This window comes from Apus apus, chromosome 16 (genome assembly GCF_020740795.1).
Source record: "Apus apus isolate bApuApu2 chromosome 16, bApuApu2.pri.cur, whole genome shotgun sequence".
NCBI classification, from domain to species: domain Eukaryota; kingdom Metazoa; phylum Chordata; class Aves; order Apodiformes; family Apodidae; genus Apus; species Apus apus.
In genome coordinates, this window is record NC_067297.1 from 9,033,931 (window position 1) to 9,057,316 (window position 23,386).

The 23,386-nt window shown below is 37.7% G+C and overlaps 1 protein-coding gene across 3 annotated transcripts in view; it reads right to left on the reverse strand.

Annotated features, from left to right (window-relative positions):
- SFSWAP (splicing factor SWAP) overlaps positions 1–18,602 on the reverse strand; it is a 39,336-nt gene extending 20,734 nt beyond the window's left edge. The window contains exons 1-11 of one of the 3 annotated variants that reach the window (XM_051633779.1): positions 18,220–18,602; positions 15,591–15,760; positions 14,901–15,038; positions 12,361–12,446; positions 8,127–8,352; positions 7,689–7,804; positions 6,711–6,846; positions 5,546–5,783; positions 5,076–5,207; positions 4,628–4,721; positions 2,205–2,382 (exon numbers count right to left, since the gene is read on the reverse strand). In XM_051633779.1, coding sequence (XP_051489739.1) covers positions 2,205–2,382; positions 4,628–4,721; positions 5,076–5,207; positions 5,546–5,783; positions 6,711–6,846; positions 7,689–7,804; positions 8,127–8,352; positions 12,361–12,446; positions 14,901–15,038; positions 15,591–15,760; positions 18,220–18,479 — 1,774 coding nt within the window. In that variant the 5' untranslated portion in view covers positions 18,480–18,602. Of the gene's footprint in view, positions 1–2,204; positions 2,383–4,627; positions 4,722–5,075; positions 5,208–5,545; positions 5,784–6,710; positions 6,847–7,688; positions 7,805–8,126; positions 8,353–12,360; positions 12,447–14,900; positions 15,039–15,590 lie in introns of all 3 variants that reach the window. The other 2 variants (XM_051633781.1, XM_051633782.1) reach the window with 2 other exon arrangements.
- Between the last annotated feature and the right edge of the window lie 4,784 nt (positions 18,603–23,386).

The window sequence follows — 23,386 nt, forward strand, 5'->3', positions numbered from 1 at the left end:
GTTCTGTCCCAAATACATTTTTGTTTCAGTACTACTTCTTTTCCCAAATGAACAGTCCACTCTTCCAGGCTTAAGATGAAAACACTCTGTGCTCAGGCTCCTGACACACTCCAGTATGATCTGGTCCCTAATGCTTCCTTCATACTAAATTGACAGTTTGCACAACAATAGCATTTGGCAGGCTCACAGAACAGTATTTAAAGGCTTAATTCCATCTATATGAAAATTAATTGCTTTGGGGAGTTAACAACATTTCATTACAGGAGATATAAATGCAGAAGCTAAGTACTGTTCCCCAAATGTCTTTGCTTCTCTTACTGTAGCAAGATTTCTGGAGCCCCTGCTACTCCAACACAAAAAGACAGCCCAATACACACATGCCAGCACACTCAAAGGAAAAGGAATGTCTGTAAAAAACATGGAATACCACAGTAAAAATGAAACTGTGTATTATTTCAAGTTAGGTTGCATTAATGGACCTTCAAAAAATATTAAGCATAGCTAATATACAACTATATTTAAGTCTGAACTCAGCCTTTTGCCTCACAGAATTTTCATCGGAATGTTTTTTGAGAACCATTTTCTGGAAAAAACACAGAATTAATTTCTAAACCATTCACTGAAAAGGCAACTTCTAAAAATAAAGAAGGGAATTTCTCACAAATCTCAAGCAACACAATATATTACCATATGGTCTGCTGCAACATTTATCTTTCTCAGATGCATTTTGCAAATATATATCCTATAAGATTTTAGTTAGGGAAATTTACATACAGTAATTAAATTACATACCAACGTTTGTAAAATATAAGCTTCGCTTCTTGTGATTTTGGGGTAAGGAAATAGGCTCAGAAATAAAGAACTCAAGAATTCCAATAGAAGAGCTAGTGTAATAGGAATTTTCCAGCTTTTTTGTATGACAACACAAATCTTACAATAGGATTTTACTCCATCAGAGGCAGAATAAAAATCTAGTGTGGATGTTATATTTGTCTTGCAGAAACGTACTGTATTTAGGTTACAAGAAACTGGGATTTGTACCATATTAGAGGAAATGAAAGTTTATAGGAATAGGATTGTCATGAAAAGACTCACTGGTTACATTCCATCATCAAAATTTGGGCAGATTTTTATTATTAAAGTATGGGTTCCAGTTTGCCATTTATTTATAACACAACAAGAAACAACATAATCTTATGTCATATACTACATTCTCTTAAAGGGCATCTTTGAAGACAGGGAAGATTGCTTCTTCCCTGGGGAACCTACTTAACCTGCCCAGAGAAGAAACTTCAGAGTATGGACAGTCAGACAACTACAGCAAAGAGCTAGGAGGTTCTAGCCCATGGAGGGAAAGAAATTCCAGTGAGGAACAGGAAGAGACACGAATTCCAAAGGAACCATAAGGAGTAGATAAGCTTATCACCAATCAAGAAAGCCAATGAAGTGGCAGGAAGGCAGTATCCATCCATGGGAACACAGGTCAAGAGCATTTTTCCTGTTAATTTTTTTTTTCAGTGGCTTTCATTTCTATTTAAAATATTTAAGTTTCTAGTTTTTACTGAAAAGAAGAAATGTTAAGATCTCTTTTCCTGATAGGCCTGGAAATCCTTCCCAGGTATCACTCCTCCAACTCAGGACACTAATAATGTGTTAAGTGACTCTGGCTTCCAAGAGATCCTCCCTTTTTGCTCCTCTGCTGCTACAACTGCAAGAGGAAAAATATTCCATTTACACCAAAAAAGGGTCTTTTATTCCAGCACGATTAACATCCAACACAGGAAGTCTGAGCAACTGAGTAACAAGCCCAGTGTGCTTCCCCCACATGCCAATAAGACCACTGCTTTTATTCAGAAGGAATAACTTCTTTCTCACCCAAAGCTTGTAACTGTCAAATTGTAAACGCCAAAAATAAGATTCCCCTGAGGTCACTGATGAAAGCCTTTGACTTGGCAAAAAAATTGAAATAAACCAATTTATTCTGTCAGACCATAAATACTTGATAGTCTGAGAAGACTGAGAAGCGAAATTTGAAAGCTATCAAATTACTTACCTGAGTCTTTTTTTTGATGCTTCCAGTGAAGACACTTTCCACATGATGAAATTCCTTTCCCTACTTTGCCCCCTGCCTCTCCTGCACCTTTTTTTTAGTTAAAAATTATGCTAAGAAAAATTTTTATGCCCAACAAATCATGCTAACCTACCTTTCACCAGTTTGCCATCACTGACAGCTTTAGAAGCAGGAACATCCTTTTTAGTTCCTGGAACTCCCTTAGCACTCGGCTCAGATCCATCTTCAGGTGCATGTTCATCTGCAAACTGAGTCTCACTTTGTGTATCACCAGTGGTATCTGATGGAACATCTTCAGATGAAGGTACTCCCTTTTAAAAAGAAATGTGCAAACTTATTAACTAGGTAGTTCATGAAAAAAATCATGCAATGTCTGTGGAGCTGCTATTTTGCTAGCCATTTCAAAAATCACATTATCAGCTAATCATGTAACAACTAATTTTATATCAATAAGCACTTGTAACCAACGTCTGCTTCTTATAAATCATGCACTGCTTTGTGTAAACTCACAGGCCACAGTACAGACCTACAGTAAGAATATGTTCTAAGTGAAGAGTATGTTTTAAGTGAAGAAAGTGCTCCTCAGCTGGTACACTTTTGCCAACAACTGTTTTTAAAAAATAATATTTTAAAAATTAGATCCTAAAAGCATATACTTCTCTTTTTCAAAAGATAATATTTTAGGCCTTGATCTCCATGGTCCAGGAAAAAATCCATTAAAGTTAATTCAGAGCAACAAAACAAAAGCTTACGACCTGTTCTCCTAACATAAAATTGCATGATGCCTTCTTTACAAGATCAAGTTTTACAGGGCCTATCAATGTATTTTTGTGACATAAAACTGATACAGTACTGATGTGCTGAGATTTTCAAGAGAGTAAAGCATAACTGGTTCTATTACATAACTGAATCACTGAGGACGACCTCTAAACTCAGCATAAAAAAATTAAGATGGATATTGTGGAACATTAAAAATGTTTATATGGTGAGTCAGGCTATGACTTAACACTTAAATGAGCCTCTCTCAATAAATAGTTTGGTTGCTTTTCACTGGCTGCTGTTAAGTACACTTAATGTTGAAATAACAGGTACTGAAGAGAACCTTTCATTGCTCCCTGCAGCCATTCCCTGACCAACAGAACTCATTCCTGAAAATCCTCGAAGGGGAAAAGCACAAGGACATCAAGGACTGCATCCTGTATTTATGAAGCCAGCAGCAGAATTCCTTATTAACTTTAATGGCCAAAAGGAGAACAATCAACTGCCTTAGTTGCCTATACGTACATCAGTAAAGCATAAAGATAACATTGAAATAATTATTCTAAAAAATTAAAGAGAATGGCATTATCTACAAAACCATGCAGCAGGAAATATGCATTGCTATACAGGGCCTCAAGGGACTTCAACTAGTTTCTGCCTGCTTCTTAGCTGTACTCATTTGAACACTTAAAATGAATGTTTTAGCATTGCACTTTGGTTAGTGTACAATTTCCCCCCAAATGTTAATAAATCCTTATTAAGGAATTATTATTAATTCATCCCACTGGTTTGCCAATAAATTCTAGAATAACATTTAGCATTGTGGTATAGGACAATTTTGTCTAATTTATCAACTGAATAAAGATCATATGTACCACATCTTATCTTTAAAAATAGTGTTTTCAACATATTTTTCACTATTAAAACAAAATATTAGAAACACTGTTTCAAACAGCAACTAATATTGAATTTCTTCATTTTCCAGAATGTGATTTGGAGGAGTTTACCCACAGGCCTACCTTCTTCAGTTTAAGGCTCCCCAATCTAAGCCTTGAGATGACAAATGACATAGGGCCTAAAAAAAAAATAGCTCTTTCCCATGAAAAGTTAACATCAGATAACGTATTTCTGATACTATTTGCAATTTTCTTTTCAGTAAGAGAACAATCTAATGAGATTAGCTAACGTGAGAACAGTTAGAAAGAAACAAGGATTCCAAGCCTGGGTATCATCTTCTAATAACATGGACTACAAGTAGCAAAATGAGCAGGAAACTGATGTGAGATTCTGAAGCTCCAATATTGTTTCAATCAATCATGACAGAACTCTTCTTTAACAAAACTTCCCTCAGAAAAAATCATGTCAGAAAAGCAGTCTAGCTACTGTTCTACAAAAAACCATGAGGTATACAAGAAGACATGGTTGTTACAAAGCTATACCTAACCTTTCTGACAACAGAACATTAATCTCAATCCTACAAAGGTTTAAACCTCCCTTGTGTAGGAAGCCAAAAGACTTTCATGTTGTCATTTGATATTATGACCACACTGAGTGGCTGCTTATACTAAAAAGAAAGAACTAAACATTACACCACCTCATATAGTCTTATTTAAATGCTATACAAAACTAAAAAGAAACAAACGAAAAGTATTGACATCCTTTGCTGAACAATTTCTCCATAATTCAGTGTTATGTTTTTAAGGTGTCTCATGGTGAAAAAACAGATAAGCAAGTCCACTTCTAATTTACATTGCATTTTATATATATATACACACATATATACAAACACACATGTACCTGGCAGTTGTCACTTTTCTCTTTTTGAAGGAAGAACTGTTTTTTAAATTCATAATAAGCATTATACTGGTGCCATGGCTGTAGGAACTCAAATCTGTTAAAACAAAACTGGGTATGTGAAAATGCACATGAACACAGTAAAGACCAACAATTCTTTGCCATCTAATTTTCTCCAGCAAAAGGAACACTAGTTGATGTTTAGAAGCACCGTAACTTATGTCTAAACTTGCAGAGGACACACACTGAGAGCATGCTCTCTAGAGATGCCTTTGATGGGTTGGTTGTTTTGAGGATTCAGGCAATAATGCTTTGGCACTACCTTTAAGTTGGTCTCTGAATTTCAATTAAAAAAAAGTTTAAAATCTTGAGACCCACACGTCCTGGTAATATACTTAAAAATTAAAACCTCAACTCTTAAACTAGAAGTTCAAATAATGCTTTATCTTACCTGAGATCGTTCTTGGCACGAACACTAGTTTCGAATTTTATCCCATTCCTAGCAACATACTCAGCCAGTTTGTCAATAACAGGCTGGATATCTGGGGGTGGAGGTATAATGGCAACCACTGGAGCAATTGTGCTGAAAACATGAAAGTAGAGCATTTTTAGAAGTAGAACATAAATATCCTTCCGATTCTTGCTTTAACCAAAAAACAGACTACAAAGAGGTTTCCCCTCTGGGTTCATTATACAGTTAAAATAATTTAATTTTCCATCATGCAAAAACTTCATAGTAGCTGAGTAACAATCACCATGTATGATATGAAAGACCAAACTGGAATTAATCAAAGCTGTATAAACTCTAGCAAATGTTACTGAGGAATCACTAACAATAGAACCCTTACAAAATACTTCATATTGAAGGAAAGATAAATGAAAGAGACCCCTCCAACCAACAAGCAAATCAATATGAGGTACCTTGTAGATGTTGTGGTAGAAGTTAATCCACTGCTGCTATCAGTTGTGTCCGGGGGAGGTGGGGGTGTAGTACCAGGGGGTGGAGGTACTGTTGCTACTCCTGTCGTGCTTGATACAGTCACCCCTGCAGGCAACGCGCTGTAGTATGTGGCAACATCTATTCCTGGAGGTGGAGGAGCGAGGCAATAGGTTCCATCAGGTAGCATGTAGTAACTATAATACATGGCTGCCACAGTAGCTATAAAAAGACATTTAAGAACAACATTCAGATTAGAAGAAAAACACCCAATAAAAAAACCACATTATTGCATCAGTGCAAACACACTGAGAATCCAGATTCACATGACACACTATTAAATGGCATCTAATTTCTTGTGTAAAACAAAAAAAAATTAGAGCATCACAGAATCATTCTGGTTGGAAAAGACCTTTAAGATCATCAAGTCCAACCATTTTAAATGACAGTTACTTCTTGTAAATCTAAAGATTTTTTGCAGAAAGGTGTATAAGCAGAAAGCATTCAGGTAAAATACTTCAAAGGATTTACAGTAAAAGTTTACATTTCTGGAGGCAAAGTTTAATCAATGTATTAAATTATAATGAATTATCCTCTTAAAAGTTTAATAAATATTCTTGTGTGGCAGTATTTACTTTCTTCACAGAATAATTAATATATCAGGAGAGTAGAATAAAGATCTGTTAAGTTTTAAATGCAGGGAGTTGCAGACTCTCCCAGTTTCTATCATATACATTCAGATTCAAGCCTGACACAAAAGTAATCAGAAAACTGATGAGCATTTTTTCTACAAAGATACTTATTCTGGTTTCAGTTTTATTAAGACTCTCTTAAGGTTCAGTTTAAAATAAAAATCTTCCATGCATATCACTCTCCATTTATGACACTCTGACAACATCTGTAATCCTATGGGGGGGCCTGTTCCTAAATGCATCAAAATCAACTCAGATCATTACAGTCATACCTATTTGCAACAACTTTATTAAAAAAACCAAGGACTTCATCACCAATTGCAAAGATGGAGTAGATTGAAAAAGAGTACATATCAGTATAAATGATCAAGTATGAAGCTAACAGATTTCTTCCCACCAGCATCCACATACAATTCATCAAGATACACCAGAAGCTGCCTAATGACAATACACTTACAATCAGAAGAATATTCTGCTTGTGATGTCTGTACAGCTGCCCCATCTGTTGACTGTGGTGTAGATGAGTTATTATCTGATTGTGCTTTGCGCACAAGTGCTGCAAGTGGATGATCAGGGTCCACCACCTTCAAAGGCTGAAAAAAATTTGAGAATAAAAAAAAATATTAACATTTGAAGCACATACTCCAAGTAGGATAGCATCAACCTAATCTAGAAAGCAAATTTATTGCAGTTAATAGACAACCATCAATAATACTGTCCAAACAATGAAGCTACTGTTTTTGTAGCTCTCAAATCACAATCGAGTTTTTGAAAACTAGTGAGGAAAAAAAATTATTTTAATGTGAAGAGAAATCCATGACATAAAAAAATATATGGGTATTACTCTCACTCATTTACTGACAAGGCTGAGATAAGACACAAAACCTGACTTCTCTACATATCAGACAGCACCACTGCCATTCCTCTGGAAGCCTCAAAGATATACAACCATCTGTTATTCCCATTATTCTCTCACTGAACAAACTCAGAAAACAAAACTAACTAATGCATCCAGCAAAATTTACATGTAATGAGTAGTACATTCTGGTGAAACAATTATTTCATGTCAACATTTTATCTACTAAAAGCTAAAAGGAAAACATTCTCTCTCAGCTTATATACAGAAGGCATTAAATATCTCAATCTTTTCAGCTTCAATACAGGTTCTATGGGATAAATTCCTGAGTGATGCCCTCAATACCAGAGGGCATCAAAAATAGAAATATAATTCCTTACAAATGGAAAAATAACAATTTACGTACTAGAGAAAAGGTAACTTGAAAGTTAACCACAATCAGACCTAAATTACTAAGATACAATCTAGAAAAAAAAAATCTTTGTTAACAAAAGATCTTAAAACATGCATATTAGAATTTTTGTGCTCATGAATCAGATGTTTTACATGGTAGAAAGTAACCTTAATAGGGTCAAGTACCTTCATGAGTTCTTCAAGCCTACTGCATTTTTTAGATGCAAAGAGACTCGGATGCAGATAATTTCCATCATCATCGTCATCATCATCATCTTCTTCTTCAGATTTGACTCTTGAGTCTAAACAAAAGCAAATTTTATTTGGGCTTGCTATGGATTTGCACTGGGAGAAAAAGATGGTTTGGGATAAGCTTATTTGCAAAAACACAGATACAAGAAGATACTGCCAGCCATCAACTGAACTACAACATAAGTGCACAGATCAACTTTCCAGTGAATTAGAGCTACAAAAGTGTTTTTAGAAGCTTCAAGAACATTGCAGCTCATGTACCCGAAAGTCTCCCAAAAGAGTATTTTCTTTGAAAAATCTCCAATTTAAGCAAAATTTGGAAACGTAACATTAATCTCAGCAGCAGGGTAACATTGCCATGCAACAACTTACGTTTTTTCTCGTCCGCTTTACTCTCCGAAGGAGCAGCGTATCGTCCCTCCTTCATGGCCTTCTGAATGAATTTGTAGTAGGGATTGAGGTAGTGATCAAATCGCAAGAAGTCAAACTGGGAGTTGCGTGCTTGCTTGGCTTTCAGCATGATCTCAAACTGTGCTCCCTGCTTGCAGACAAAGTTTGCAGTTCGTTCTATAATCGCATGCATTTTTGCTGTTGGTGGCTGTGGGAGTGAAATAACATATAGTTGTGTTTTTATAAGCAGCTTTTAAAGTGTGACAGAACTCCAGAGGGAACTAGAAAAAGCAGTAGTTCCCTGCCCTTCTCCATAGCTTTCTCTAGCAAGTCCATTTCATGATGGCTTTCAAGTAGTGAAAGCATTATCAGCGCCAAGAAAGCCCAAGTGGTCCAAATACTCCCTTGTTGCTCATTCATTTCCTTTTACAAGATCCTCTCCTTTTATCACCAAAACTATTTTTGCCATTGCACACCAATCTGAAAAGGGGAATAAATCCTGATGAGTTTGATGTAACAAAAAAAAAAAAAAAAAAAAAATTAATCTTTTAAGCCAGATACACTCCATAATCATGTAAACTCTTCTGCTGGCACAAAACAGGAGACAGATGTGTTCTCCATCATGGCAGTGCCAACTTCAAGTGGCCCTATCTTACAATACCTCAAGGTGCTCTGAAGACTCAACATGTATGGTCTTCTTCTCAACAGCTGTTCTTTATTCTGGTATCACTGAATGAGCAAATACTGTTCCCAACTAGAAAAGCCTGTTATTAATTTGCTTGCAAGGAACACATTGTGTCTTAAGACCAACACAGGAATTGCAATTCCTGTGTGCTGTCATGATCCCATAAAGAGTCATTGAACAATTTAACAATTGAAGGAAAATTAATAAAGTTAAGCACCATCCATGCAATTCTACTCTTGAAATCCCATATAAGGAGAACTGCCATATTAAACCCAGTAAGTGAAAAGAACAAGAATATAGTTAAACAATGAATGAACTTTACTATTCACTGTCTTTAATTTCATACTCAGCTGTTTTGTCCTGTGCTCAATAAACTGTAGAAACACATACTCTGTGTGCCTATAAAGACTGAAGTGTCACATTAATGATTCACTTCAGCTTTGCATTTTTATTAGTCTAGCTACAGAAGCATGTCGTAAACCTCAGAAAGCCCTTTTCAGAAGATTGGAAGCACACAAGACATGCTTTATTTAGGGGAAAAAGTCTGAATGTGATCAAACAACACATTCTTGAAAATTATTTTCACACAGTGGGATCCTTTACCAGAACAACATGCTCAGAAAGGAATATAACTAGTTGTTTCAAGTTGTACTTGTCCCTCTAAAACACTACCAAAGATAAATTTAATTAGAGGCTATGAAGTTCTCAACAAATTGATAACATTTTGTGCATAGATGGTTTCACTACTTAATCATACATCAAGTTTCTCTTTTCCTGCAGCTCTTATGAAGAAATATAAAATACATTGAAGATGAAGAGGTTTATAAACAAAGTTGCAAATCAGCAAGGGAGATCAAAATTACTAACTGGTCTTGAAATTGAAACTGATACCACTATAAGCTCTGGAAAACGGGCACTATGAATATCAGTAATCATTACTAACACCACATGAGTTAAAAAACATCAAATGGCACACACAGATGTGGATATCATAAACATACTCTAGTATGCTATTACAATTAATAAAAAACCTGAACATTTAATGTGAGAAGTGTTAAAATTTCTGACAGTAAGAGTACTTGCCAGAGCAGAGAAAAAACCCTTCTGGAAACCCTTATTGAAAAAACAATCCAATGACATGCTATCATGTAGTCAGATATTCTGCTCCAATTTTAAATTAGTATTGTAATTAAAAAAATTTCATGAGTGAGTCTCTCTTACTGTTAAGCAACTACACCTCCCATCTTTTGTAAGCCTGGAAAATAATTTTAAGTCTTATGTTACCTCTGAGTATTCTCATTTGGATAAAACAAAACGATTTTCCATCATTCTGCTTAAGTTTAACTGATAATGTCCTCTTACAATCCAATTCCATAGCATCTGTGCACTTCTTAAAACGCAAGGGCCAAACCAGTCATCTTGGCCATAACCCTGACATTAACAGTTTTAAGCAGTGGAAGACCTCCTGCACCCTCCACACCACTCTTTAAGTTCCAGAGTGACATTCCTGCTGCAGCCAAAGTCGTCATACGCTCAGTGCTCGACAGCTCACTACAGCTTTTGGATCTTTTTTTGCAGCCGTGCTGCCTAACTGCTCAGGCTTCATGTAACATTTACACATTGGATTGCTCTGCATTACAGGAGACACTTTATATCCATCTTTATGGAACTGCACCTCGCAGATTGTGAACAGTCTCCAAGTTAGGAAGCTGATTCTCAAATATTATCTTATTTCCAGACACTGTAGTTTCCTCCCCGAAATGAGTCAAAGTTTTCAAGTGTCCTTTACCTGCCATGACCAGGAGCAAGTATCATGTCTTTTAACTTGGATGTTAATTAGCAGTAAACTCAGGAGCGACCTAAACCACCATTCTGTCACTTCCACAAATCAGCAATGTATCTGTACACCTTTTCACATCACTTGCAGAACAACAGAACAGCAATGGAATTTATGATGCTTTTGTATTTTTTTTTTTTAATGGGAACAGTGTACACTGAGAAATATTTGTTAAACAGTAATTTTCCAGGCTTCCATCCTCCACAGGAATTAAATTAAAAAATACAGAACAAAGGCATTCAATGGAAAAACTGAATGACTTGATGAGAATAACAACTGAAGCAACAACTTAAGTCTTAAAAAAAAATTTTCTCACAATTCCCAATCAAAAGTCAAGCATATATTGTTTTCAGAGCTGCTGTCTAGACATTTTGGTTGTTTTTTTTTTTAAATCAAAACCAAATATGCCTACATGTGCCTTCTATTTCTCTGAATATACTAGACTTCTATAGGGACTGAGAAATCACTTCAGTAACACCACACTGCATTCCACAGCTTACATATAAAATATATCTCCTGCTTCAGAACAAAATTCAAGCAAAGTAGCTATCCAAACCAGCAAACATTTTTTCACCAGCAGTTATTTTCTGGAAACAGCATCCAAATGCTAACTATCCAGCTTCTCACTGAGAATTCAAAGTCTTTTTCCTGAGAATTAAGTATAACTAGTAATTTAAAGGCAATAACGTATAAAAATCTTCCCTGAACTCAGAAGCAGGTTTGCAAGCACTTCACTAAGGAAATGTATTATAAGATTGGAAAGAAAAGTAAAACTAGAACAAGTGAGGTTGCACATTAGATTTGTTAAGCAGCTTCTCTATCATATAAAAAACAGAACAGGACGAAAATTTTCAATTAAAACCTAATGAAGTAGAAAAATGCTTTTACACAAATACCTGTGTTCATTATTAGTTACTCTAGCAGAGTGCTTTGAATCTTTACTGGTCAAGGTTATCAAGTTAAGAAGGCAGCCCAAATATAAATTAACGCTTTTGTGACCATAGTTTAGGACAAAGGATATTATCTTTCATGAAACTTGAAATAAATTGAAACTCCTCATAGTTAGAATTTTTGTCAATCAGGCCAGGGTTCAGCTCCCTTCAGGAAAAATACACATGTTGCAATGAAGTTTACAGTATACTAGGTAGCAAATTCTGTGAAGGAAAGCACTTCTCTATGCTAATACTTTCAAGTTATTTCAGAATTTGCTACAAATAAACTATTGTTTCACTCCTTGAACAGGCTAGTCTTTAAACAAAGTCTTTATATTTGCTTACTTCATATTCCCTCCAGATTGAGACTCAGTTAGAAAAAAACAAACACAAACAGAAGCAGTCTTTTAATGGACCTTTACATCTGAAACATCAACCTTGGCATCTCAGTAAGCACCCATTCCAAGAACAACTGCCTTTTCTCTGCATAATCTAGAATAAGATGAAAAAATGATACTAAACACACTTAGCATAAGCACTGCAATGATGTCAGTGTGAAGAAGACTCAAGAGAATTGATAGAACTCAGGAATTCAAGAAAGAACATTTGAAACTAAGCTACTATTTTAGAATAATTTAAGATGTACCGCACTGAAGTTAATGGGGAAAAAAAAAATACTAAACAAAAAAAAAAATCAATAAAGCACCATAAAGTCCTTGAAAACTGACAGAAATGTAGGTTGTATGAAATGTATGCACATACCAGTTCCACATCAGAAGGTACATTCAGTCCTGGAGGCGCAACAAAAGGTTCTTCATTTTCCTCTACATTTTCTGTCTGAGCTGTTTCTACAAGACATAACAGAATAAAATACTATAGGACAAAACATTTCAAAGTACCAAAAAGTTTTAAAAAAACAAAAATCAAAATAAAGTATATCTAAAAGTGTGTGCAATCAAGGAATTTCTCAAATGAAATTTTAACCATCATTTGCACTGAAGACTTTTAAATAAGGTTCCTCTCCTGTGTGTTCTGTGTAGTTTGCTTAAGATTACATAAGTTATATCTTAATAGAAATACCAGGAAGAATAATGCCCTATAAACTTTAGCCCTGGCCACAGCGCTGAAGATGGATCAAATCAAATAGAAAATACTAATTTTCATGAATATTACCTTTTTTTTACCACAATAAAACTCATGCAAAATTACAGGGATCCAATTTTAACACACTAGGTGAATCCTCTCCTAGCTCGGATTAAAATATTAGACATCCAGTCTCTCTTTAGCTCATGTAACCCATACATCTGGTCTAACTGAATTCAGTACCCTGATAATCAACCATTTCAGCCTACGCAAAAAAACCTAAGCACTTTCACTAGTTTCCCAACCCTAATGAAAGATGTACAGGAATGCAACAGGGAGGCTAAAATCCACTTTCATCCCCTATACAGAAAAACCAGTAGTTGTCTTAATAATTGATCAAAATAAACACTGCCATTAATCTGTGAGTTCAGTCCAAAGTTGGCACATTTCCCTCTTATATCAAGCTTTACAGATCCAAATATTTAACAGATTCATCACATGAACTACTCATCTACAAAATTATTCTTTTATAAAGTCAAATTTGTACTACATTCTGTTACTTGGTACACCACAAACATTCCTCTGAAGATAGATTATTATAAAAATTTGGAAAGCAGACTAAGTGCAAAGTTTACTTTTTAAAGTAACTTTTAGTATTATCTATTCTACTAGCTTTAAGAAAAAATGTATTCTAGTTTTATCCTAACAAATTAGACAGCACCAACTGCATGAAAACCTGACTATGGACACAGACAGCCGAATAGCCTAATCATGCATGAAATGTCATAGCAACTACTGTACGCAAGCTCTTACCCATGAAAGAAACAGAGTTAACGTTTTTGTTGCTGTCTGATGGGTTGTTGGTTTTTGTTTTTTTTTTTAAATGAACTCAAAACAGTTTAAATACCACAAAGGCACACAGAAATGTTAGCATCAAGGAAAGGAGGAAGAAGCAGGAGACAAAGCAGGGTAGGCCTGGTTCTGGCAGCAGCTCTGGATAACACTCTACTACCATAGCCTGTAATTCACATTCCTGTTATCTGCATCTTACAATACTGAATTTTACTCTACTATGATTAATTTTAAGAGTGTATAGTCCTGTATTATTGGATATTGTTACCATATAGCAATATATTAAGTCTGCACAGTTCAATTAGAGCAAAACATAACACTGACATTTCTACCTCACTTCTGCTACAAGTCTTTTTTCTCCAAGTACTGCCAAGTGTTACTAGAAAATGCCCCTTTGTTCTCCAGCATTACTTAAAATGTTCTTTTTAATCACCAATAGGGAGGGGGCATTTATTTAATCCCTGTGCAGCAGAGAAACATGGGGGAGCCAAACCACAGACCTGTTCTCTACCACACCCAATTTTTAAGTAGGTTTATCCCTATATATATGCAGATCAACACATCAAAAAAACATCCCTACAACAAGGAACACTCAAAAACTGTATATAAAGAGAACTTACAAATTATTTGGTTATGGAATCTAGGTGGGAATAAAACTAAGGAATTTAACCCCAGAAGAGACAATGCAATTCAGCATCAGTACAGAAAGTACAAGAGAAACCCTTGGGAGAATGCAAGCAGCATGGACACTAACACCATCTCTCACACACAGCAGCAAAAAACACCAAATAAGCTTTAGCACCTAAAATCATCCTGCATGGCAGCACACACCTTAGTAAAAAAAAAAAATAAAAAAATCACATCTCATACCATGATAGCCCACCAATATGTAGCTAGACAACCCAATGGTTAATGAAGCAATTCTAACTTTACCAAAGAATAGGCTCAATAACACCTAAAAGTTTCCTTAGGACTTTGTGTTAAAAATGCAAAGTTATGGTAATTAAAGATGGGAACATGAGAACCTGAATTCTGCATTTTTGAAGATCACAGAGAGTGGCACACTGTGTTGAAGACAGACTCATTTCATAACTATTAAGATGACAAGAGCTAAACTTGAAAAAATACATATTCCATGTTTGTAATATTGTAGTATTGATTGCACTGCAGCAGAAAAACACTTAAGCACTTCAAAAGCAAAGTTTGCAAAAACTCAGTAACAGTTCCATAAAGACTTCGCTGAAATGTTGAGATTTTCTTACTTGCATTTTAATAAAACACACAATTTCAGCCTTCAACTGCAAGTGAGAGACACAGAGGTGCTATGTTCTTCTTTTCAATTAACCCTTACTATTTGTACCCCTTACCTCTTTGTTTTGCAGGCTGATGCTCCTCCTCCTCAGTGGGTTCTGAAGGGTCATAATAATCACTGCCGTAACGGAATCCCACTGCATTGTAGGTACCATCCTCTGCCAAGGCTTCACTCAGTCTTTTGTATTCCTCCTCTTGAACAAAAATGCAATTATCAATCATTAGAACGTATTTTAAAGCTAATTTGTTAAAAAAATAAAAAAAAAAGAAAAAGAAAAAAGAAAAAGTAGTACTTCTTACTTTAGTTTTTACATGAGAAGTTTTCACCTAATCATTTTAACTGTCATTAAATATTGACTAGCAATGCACAGCATGCACGTATGCTGACCATTTATTTCTTCCTGAAGAGATAAAGGCTGCGGGTTAAAACATTCTACTGTAATTATGCATACCAGAGCACAGAATTTCATTTACACAACACTAAAAAAGAAGCAGAATGTGTTTATTTTGGGGTTTTTTGGGTCTCAAATCCCAGCCTGCCCTCAGAATCTGGGCAATTTCTGTGTGGATCTATATTTAAACTATCCTGAGGTCCTCTCACATACGCAAAGACTCCCGTTTTTCGAATCCACTGGGTACTGTCAAGATAACATCAGAAAAAGAGAGTATAAAATTAGGAGTAAATTTAATTTCATAATTATTTATTTAAACATATGCTAAACTCAGGAAGTTTCCTTGAGCAATACCTTGCCTCGCCTCCTCCTCAAGCAAGTCCGTATGCAAGGCTAAATACCTCTCTTCATCACAGAGGGCTTCTATTCTAGCTTCCTCTTCAGACAATTGATAATCTCTGTTCCACGTGGAATATTCGGCATCATATTCAGAAAGGTCATGCAGGTGACCACGCCCATCGTACCTGCAAGATGAAACAGCTGGTCAATGCAAAAAACTTAGGGCTTGGGTTTATGTGACTACTTAAATACTTACCCATTAAAAATGAAAAAAAAAAAACAACAACCAAACAAACAAACTTATATGTTAAAGCATACTTCCTTTTAGAAGTTATGTTTAATTTTGCTAATCATTTGTCACCAGATATCGAAAATTTGTTTAATAGTCTAAAGTCCTCTCAGAGAAACTAATAAATTATTACAATTAAAGGCAAAGGTATCCTTTAATAGTTTAAGTGGGATCCATTTCCTTAACAGCTCTTACCGTACGTGCTTCAACCAACCAATCAATGTCACTTGCAAAATACGTTTTTCTGGAAAGTCAAATAGCTTACATTCACACAAACCCGAGTACATAAATACCTATCCGTAAGAACCAAACGGTCGAAATTTCCTCGCTTCTTTCTGCTAGTCCCGAACTCTCAGGAGAGATCTTCACCATAGAAACTTGCGTCCATTGGAGGTAAAATCATGGCTAGGCTCGGCCCCTAGCCATTTGGCTGAGGAAATAAGTTCTGGGTTATGTGATAGAGAGACACACATACATAGGAACAGCAACATATACATGCAATTTAAGGAGGTTCGCCGCAAAAACGGCAAAGATCAAGGACGTACAGTTCCTTTCTACTCAGCAAAACAATTTCATTTGCAGGAAGAGCATGGGGATAATGTTCATTCAGTAAGAGAAACTGATTGAAAAGTAAAGTGACAGTAAACTCGACTCTGCTGAGGTGTCTTCCCACACACAACTCTTGACTTGTGCCAACTTGCTAGACCAAAAACAAAGAAAGTAAATGCGCTTGTAGCAAAACAAGTTAATGAAACACGTAGGTCTGGTTAATCAAGCTCTGTCCACAGGTCAACTTCAACCCTTGTCTTCTCATAGCAACGTGCTTTTCTCAAAATGGTGAGAATGAAGACTTTCTGCTGCTGGAGATAGAAAGAACCTAAGCTTCCAAAGGAGTTTATAAGATTAGTAATTGCAAGCTACCTTAACTTACAAATGTTATTTGGATTTTTTGGTATTTTATGCACATACTTAGTTTTTGCTCCCAACAATTTCTGTAATGACTGCAAGCTGGGTTACTGCAGCACAGGACCACAGAAACAGCCTCTACCTGCTAATGAAATCTATCACAGAAGCGATCTGGATTAGAAGTGTGCATCGTAGCACTTCTACTATCATTTAAGTCAGAAATTAAACACAGCTATAAACAGCTATGGTTGTTTTTTCATGTCTTCATGTTTATTCAAATTTACCAAATTAATTTCAGTCATAAACATAATTCGTGGCATAAATGCCAAAACAGTGCAAGGCCATAACTTTCCTCTCCAGTCTAATGGAAGAAAATGAAAATACATTCCTTCTCTTACTGATATTTTGCAAGCCAAATACAGCTGCTAAATCAAAACAAGAAAAATAACATGTAGCACCAAAATAATGATGAAATTGAGGGAACAAACATCCATAGTATGTCACGTGACCTGTTGCAAACCAAAATCCTTCCCACTGAGGCTTTCAGGGTCAGCCATAACTCTTAAAATTGTTCTTTCAGAACTCCACTCAAACATACCAAACCTGACATCCCCCTTTCTCACTCTCCAGGAAAATATTCAGAAAATTAATTCTGAATAAATTTACTTCTAAATCCCATCCTGCACTGCTGAAACAATTTAAGAGACCAGAAGCAAAATCAAAGTAGATTATATTACTCTCTCTGGCCATGAACCTGTAGCTACTGCAATGCAACCAAACAAAGCCACCACTGACACAAAAATTTTAAAAGCAAGCACCCAAAATCAAAGCCATTCTGCCTAATACAGTCAGTCACAACACAAGGAAAACGTAATTAGGCCAAGAACTGCTTTTGGGGTATCCCAGCAACAGCCTTGCAGCTAGATTACATAGGAGAAATGAGAAAATCCCATTTACCCTAAGGTGAATAAACACCTTTCCACTCCCCACACCTTCTCACCTAGAGAAGGTACAAAATCCATAAGAAGTATTCCCATGCAGTAAAGCTCCCTTGGTTTCCAAGTGAGAAAAGATTATGTTTGTGGTTTGCACTGAAAAGAAACACTCTCCACTCCACCCTGTAAACCCTACCCTAACATGTGAAGCAGAAAGATCCAACAGACGCTGACTGTAAAAAGGAGGGGAAGGTCCCAACACTGCCAGGAAGGGAAACCCCAAGTTCCTGCTGCCGGGGGGAATGACCCTGCAGCGTTACAAAAGCAGCACTCCACGCACTCTACCAGAAAGAGCTGCCGTCCACCTCTGTCAGTGAAGAAGATCCCCACACATCTGCCAGAGTGAGCCCTCTGCTCATCCCCCGCCCTCACATGCCCACAGCATAAGGGGGGGGAACAAAAAGAGGCTATAACAGGAGATCTCGCAGCAGTCTGGGGGTTGTGTTACACCGACCTATCGATCATGATCTTGGGGTCTCCCATCCAAGGAATAAGGTGTCGCCCCTGCTCCTGGTACTGAGCCTTCTCATCATCTCGAAACAGCTTGCAGGCATAGCCGAACACCAGCAGCTCCACACGGCTATTCCCACCTCCACCTCCTCCTCCACCTCCTCCGGGGGGCCCGGGGACCGCTCCCCCGCCTGACAACAACATTAGGGGCGGTGGGCCTGCCTCTTCCGCAGTCCGTCGAGAACCTCCGACCCCTCCGTACATCACCAGGGGATGCAGCGAGGAGGAGGAAACTCGCAGTAACAACGACTGTCCGAGAAGCGAGTCCCCCAGAAGGCCAGGCCCGCGCTAAACTCCCCAGCTCCAGAGCACCACAGTCGCCATCACCCGAAACAAAATGGCGAGGCTTCCGCTTCCGCTGGGAGAGCAGAGGCTGAGCTGCCTGCTGCCCGGACGCAGATTCGCGATGGGTGCGGGCAGCGCGACCGTTAGATCGCGATGAAAACGCAGCGCGGCGATATTCCGCGATACCGGCGGGGCAGCGCGGCGATATTCCGCGATACCGGCGGGGCAGCGCGGCCTTGCCTGACTGCGCCCGGTTTAAAGGCGAGGAGCGGGGCTCTGCGGTTGTGACGAAAGTGCGGCGGGGCGGCGGCGGGGCGGGCCGGGGAGCGCCCGGGGCCGGGCGGGGGTGTCCGCGGCCTGCGGGGCCCGCGGGGCCCGCGCGAGACGTGCGGGGGCAGCGCCGGGGGGAGCGCGCGCCGCGGGCTCGGCGGGAGCGGCCGCTGGGCCGGGCGGTCCCCCCGGGGAGCGGAGCTGAGGGAATTCGCCTCAGGCCGCGCGGGGCGGGAGCGGGCCTGGAGCCGAGCGGGCTGGGCTGCTGAGCAGGCTTCTTCTGTGGGTGTTACTTCTGGTTGCTAAATTAGGCTTTTTCATTATTATTTTTTTTCTTTTTTTTTAATTTTTCCTACAATTGCGAAACGCAGGCCAAAATTTTCATTATTTATTTATTTACTGCCTCGGGATTGCTGTTTTTGTCACTCTTCAAGAAGTACGAAGGAACGTTTGGTTTGCACAGCAGGAGTTGATCCCCTGCATTTGCCCTGGGAGATGCTGGATGCCCGTGAACACAGGAAGAGCTGCTGGGGTTTTCCAGTGTGAACGACTTACTGGCATCATTGTACACAAATGAGTTATGCGTGTAAAACAGCGTGAGAAAAGCAACACACAAACACTGGAAAAGAGATGGATAGCTTGTGTCAGCATTTGGAAATACCTGCTGCCGTGTACTGGAGAAGGGGTTTAGCAGCTTCCTTGGAGGCCTCTTTATTCATCCAGTCATTAAAACAAAATCAGTACTTGGGGTTTCCACAGTATCTCAAAGTGAACTACAGAACCTGGGTAAACTTTGTGATGTATAATGCTGCTTTCAGGTACTTGTGACACACACAGTTCTACCTGCTATTCCACACCCTAGAAAAGATGGTTAGAAAAGTTAACATCTAAAGTTGACAACTGTATCCCTTGCAAATAAACATGTGGAAGTTACCAGTAATTAAATGCCTCAAAGAGTTATTGCTGTTCTATAAAAATAATGACTGAGTTATTTTGATGGAGAAGTCTTGAGTTGTTTTAATGAAGAGAGAAGTTCCAAGTGTAACACTCACCTTTTAGAAATAAAATTCAGACCTGAACACCAAGTAGACAGGTGGGAACACACTTGAGTGTTGTGCAACAATTTTAACCCAGCTGGGCAACATTTGGAGTAAAGAACAGAGCAGGAGAAAACAATAAAAAGAAAGCCAGGAAAAAAAAAATGAATGGTGTTTATGGAAAGCATAAGAAAGCAATTGAACATTGATGTGTGGCAAGGATTTTGTAAGTTCTGTAAGTCTTCTGGTAATGTGAATGATTCAGCCAAAATTATGGCACCAAAATGGCTCTGGGCAGTTGAAGTGGCAGTGTCATTAGAAAACTTCAGATGATTTTCCTGGGATATCAGCATTTGAGACAAGGATGTGACCAGTGCATGAGTCAGGTAAAGGACAAAAAGCGAAATCTTAGCCACAAAGAGTGCAATTACAGAAAGATGGAGGGAGTATTTTAATGATCTCTTTAATAGCGGAATGGATAAAGGCGAATGAGCAGCAATTTTCCAGCCAGTTGAGCCATTTGTAGAAGAGCCAAAAGGAGACCATAACACTCAGGAACAATAAAGCACCAGGTGTTGATAATGTTCCCACTGAATTATTAAGAACAGGAGGGGATAAGATTTTAAAAACTAATTTGTGTTAGTTCAGTAGTTTGAAAATAATGTAAAGAAATAGAAAAGGGGAATCACGTGTCAGTTTTTGAGAAAGGGAACAAAGTGGAACCTGAGGCCTGGGGCAGCATCTTGCTGTTTATTACAGCACGTGATGCTCCAGGCTGTTTGTTTGCATGTAATTAGCCTGTTAACAGAAGAGTGATTGACAGAGCTTTCTGGAAGAACAGGGCTACACACAACAGTTACAATCAGATTACTAAGTAACTGAGGAAAAGAAGGAGGAACGTGAGCAGAGTACACACAGGGATCTTGACTGTGTTAGTTCTCCTTTTGAACAGCTGATTTTTTTTTTTTTTCTCAGTATGTGTAAAAAAGGTTTTTTTGGTGTGTGGTTTGGGGTTTTCTGTGTGTTTTTTAATGTGCATCATCATCAGGAAAGAAACGTGGTGCTAATAATAATATGGGTTAGGCTTTTTTAACACATCTAAAGACACATCCAACTTTAATAAAAATAATACTCTGAAATTACTATAGGCTTTGTTTTAAAGTCTTTATATGGTAGGATGTCCTTGTTATTTCATTCAGATCCTTGTTTAGTCTCATCTTTCCTGGTTGTGATGAAGAGTAGCAAGCTGGAATAGGAAAAAAAATTACAAAATGAATCTATCTTCCCCTCCCTTTTTCTGTTTTCATTTTGCTATAGTTAGGAATGCAAGAATAAAGCAAGTAAAAAACAAGCTTTTTTTTTTTTTTTCCTTGGGTCAATACCAGTCTTTTTTTCCTCTGTCTTGATGAGCAGTGTAATTGTAGTCATCTAGTATTGTTTTGCAGTTTACCTTTAGCTAAAATTGTAGAATAGCACATTATTTTTCAGTTCTGAAGCAGGTTTGAATGCAAACTGTATTGTGCAGAAAACAAAGCAGAGGATAGGTGAGCAGTTCTGTACAGAAACACACGAAATTCTTCAGTAATTAAGAAACTATAATTTGGGAGTGGGATTTGGTATAAATTCAAAGACCAAGCTTGTAGCCCTCTATATTGATCAAATGGGGAAAACTGTATATGGGAGAGCTACCAGAAAGGATTTGGTTGACTGAAGTGACCACCATGTTTTTTATAGTAAAAATACAAAGCTTGCATATCACTATATTAATCTTAACATTGGCACTCTCAAACTATTGAAGTAGGTTTGCTATTTCTGTAAAATATACTCTGCTTTAGTCAGGTTGGAGCCAAGATCTAAGTTGTTTTTTTCTCTTGGTCATCATTTGTTCATCATGGTACCTGGCATTAACTCACACTGAATTCTTTATTCTATCTCAGTGATGTATTATAACAAAAAAAGCTGCTGTGCTCTTTAGGGGATGATGCATGGAACCTGTGAGGTTTCCTTGAACACTGAAATTATACGTAATTATTCTCTTAAAGATGATATTCCCCAAATTATCATGACTTTTTGAGCAGATTTTATTATTACTCCTGCCATTATGGTAGGATCCACATATAAAACATAAGCTAATTTCCATCAAATTGAACTGGGATCACCTTTTAAATACAGAGTTGCTGTATAACAGTAGCTAGGTAAACAATTCATGGGCACGTTGATGACTGCAGTAAATAACTGGAGGCATTAGTGATTGGGTGCAGAGTAGTGTTTAAGGATTTCCAGCACTTTTTAATTATAAGCTTGCTGTAATTCATAGCTTAGTAGCTCACTTCATACCCAGAGAGTTACTTACCTCTTGTATGGATATTTAAATATTCTATTTACCTCTCTCTCTTAAAAAAAACCCACGAGGTGAACCCCCCCTCCCTTCTTTTTAGCACAGTATTGTTGTCTGTTGACCACCTCTCTTATTTGGCAAGTTACACAGATGTGCCATGTATCCTCTGAGAGTGGTTTTTTCCTTTTGTTTTGGGGTTTTATCTGTGTCCCAATTTCTATGACTAAATTATTTGGTTACTGTCTTTATGCCAGAGGACTCCTTTCTTGAGGATGGTTTTAAGAATCAAAGATGCACTCAAATATAAACAGAAAACAATACATAATGTTTGTCCCTTTCACTTCCTTTTGCATTCTCTTTACTCAAAACCATCATCACTGTTGTATTTTATAAGGTATTTTATTACTGTGTGCTTGAAAAGGGTAAATTAAAGCTTATGAGTAGCACTAACAACCAATATTTTTTGCTTTTGAATTCTCTCATAGCAATAGCTTTGTTTTTTACAGTTTCCCCACCAAAAAAAGGTGCTGTGTAAGATTATCAGAGAAAATGAAATAGCTTTAAAATGTAATACATTTATAATTAACCAAATTGTTTACACTCAGCTTTCATCACAGATTTCCTTTCCTTGTCACTCTGGAAACCCATGCCAGAAGTTCCCTAAGGAATGCCTGGAGGTGTTGTTTGCAAAGCATAGTGTCACTGGATACTAAGTAGCATTGTTTTGGTTTTAAAGTAATGTTGTGACTTGCAGATAATGTAACCAAATTAAACTGCTACTTGGTGACAGCTGAAGTGTTTAAGAGCCACCTTCAAAGTTAACGGTGTATCTGTTTTAGGGCAGGACTTTTCACACTAAATTCCTCGTGCAACAAAGCAGCAAACCCCGTGTTATGGTCTGGCCAATTGTCCTCTCGGCCATTGGCAGGAATCCTGCCTGTGAAAGAAGAGAAGGTCACAGCTGAGCAGACTCACTACTTAGAGAAAACAAACTTATTTTTCCTATGAGCGGTACCGTGTGTTCCGTGGTGTGATAGCATTCCTAACAAAACCTTGATGATCACTGATCTGCTGCCTGAAGAGAATCCCACTCCATAAACAAAGAAATTAATTCATCGTTGGAAACATACAGATATCAAAAGGTCAAAGCCTGCCCTCGTGTAACCCTGTATCAGAGCCAC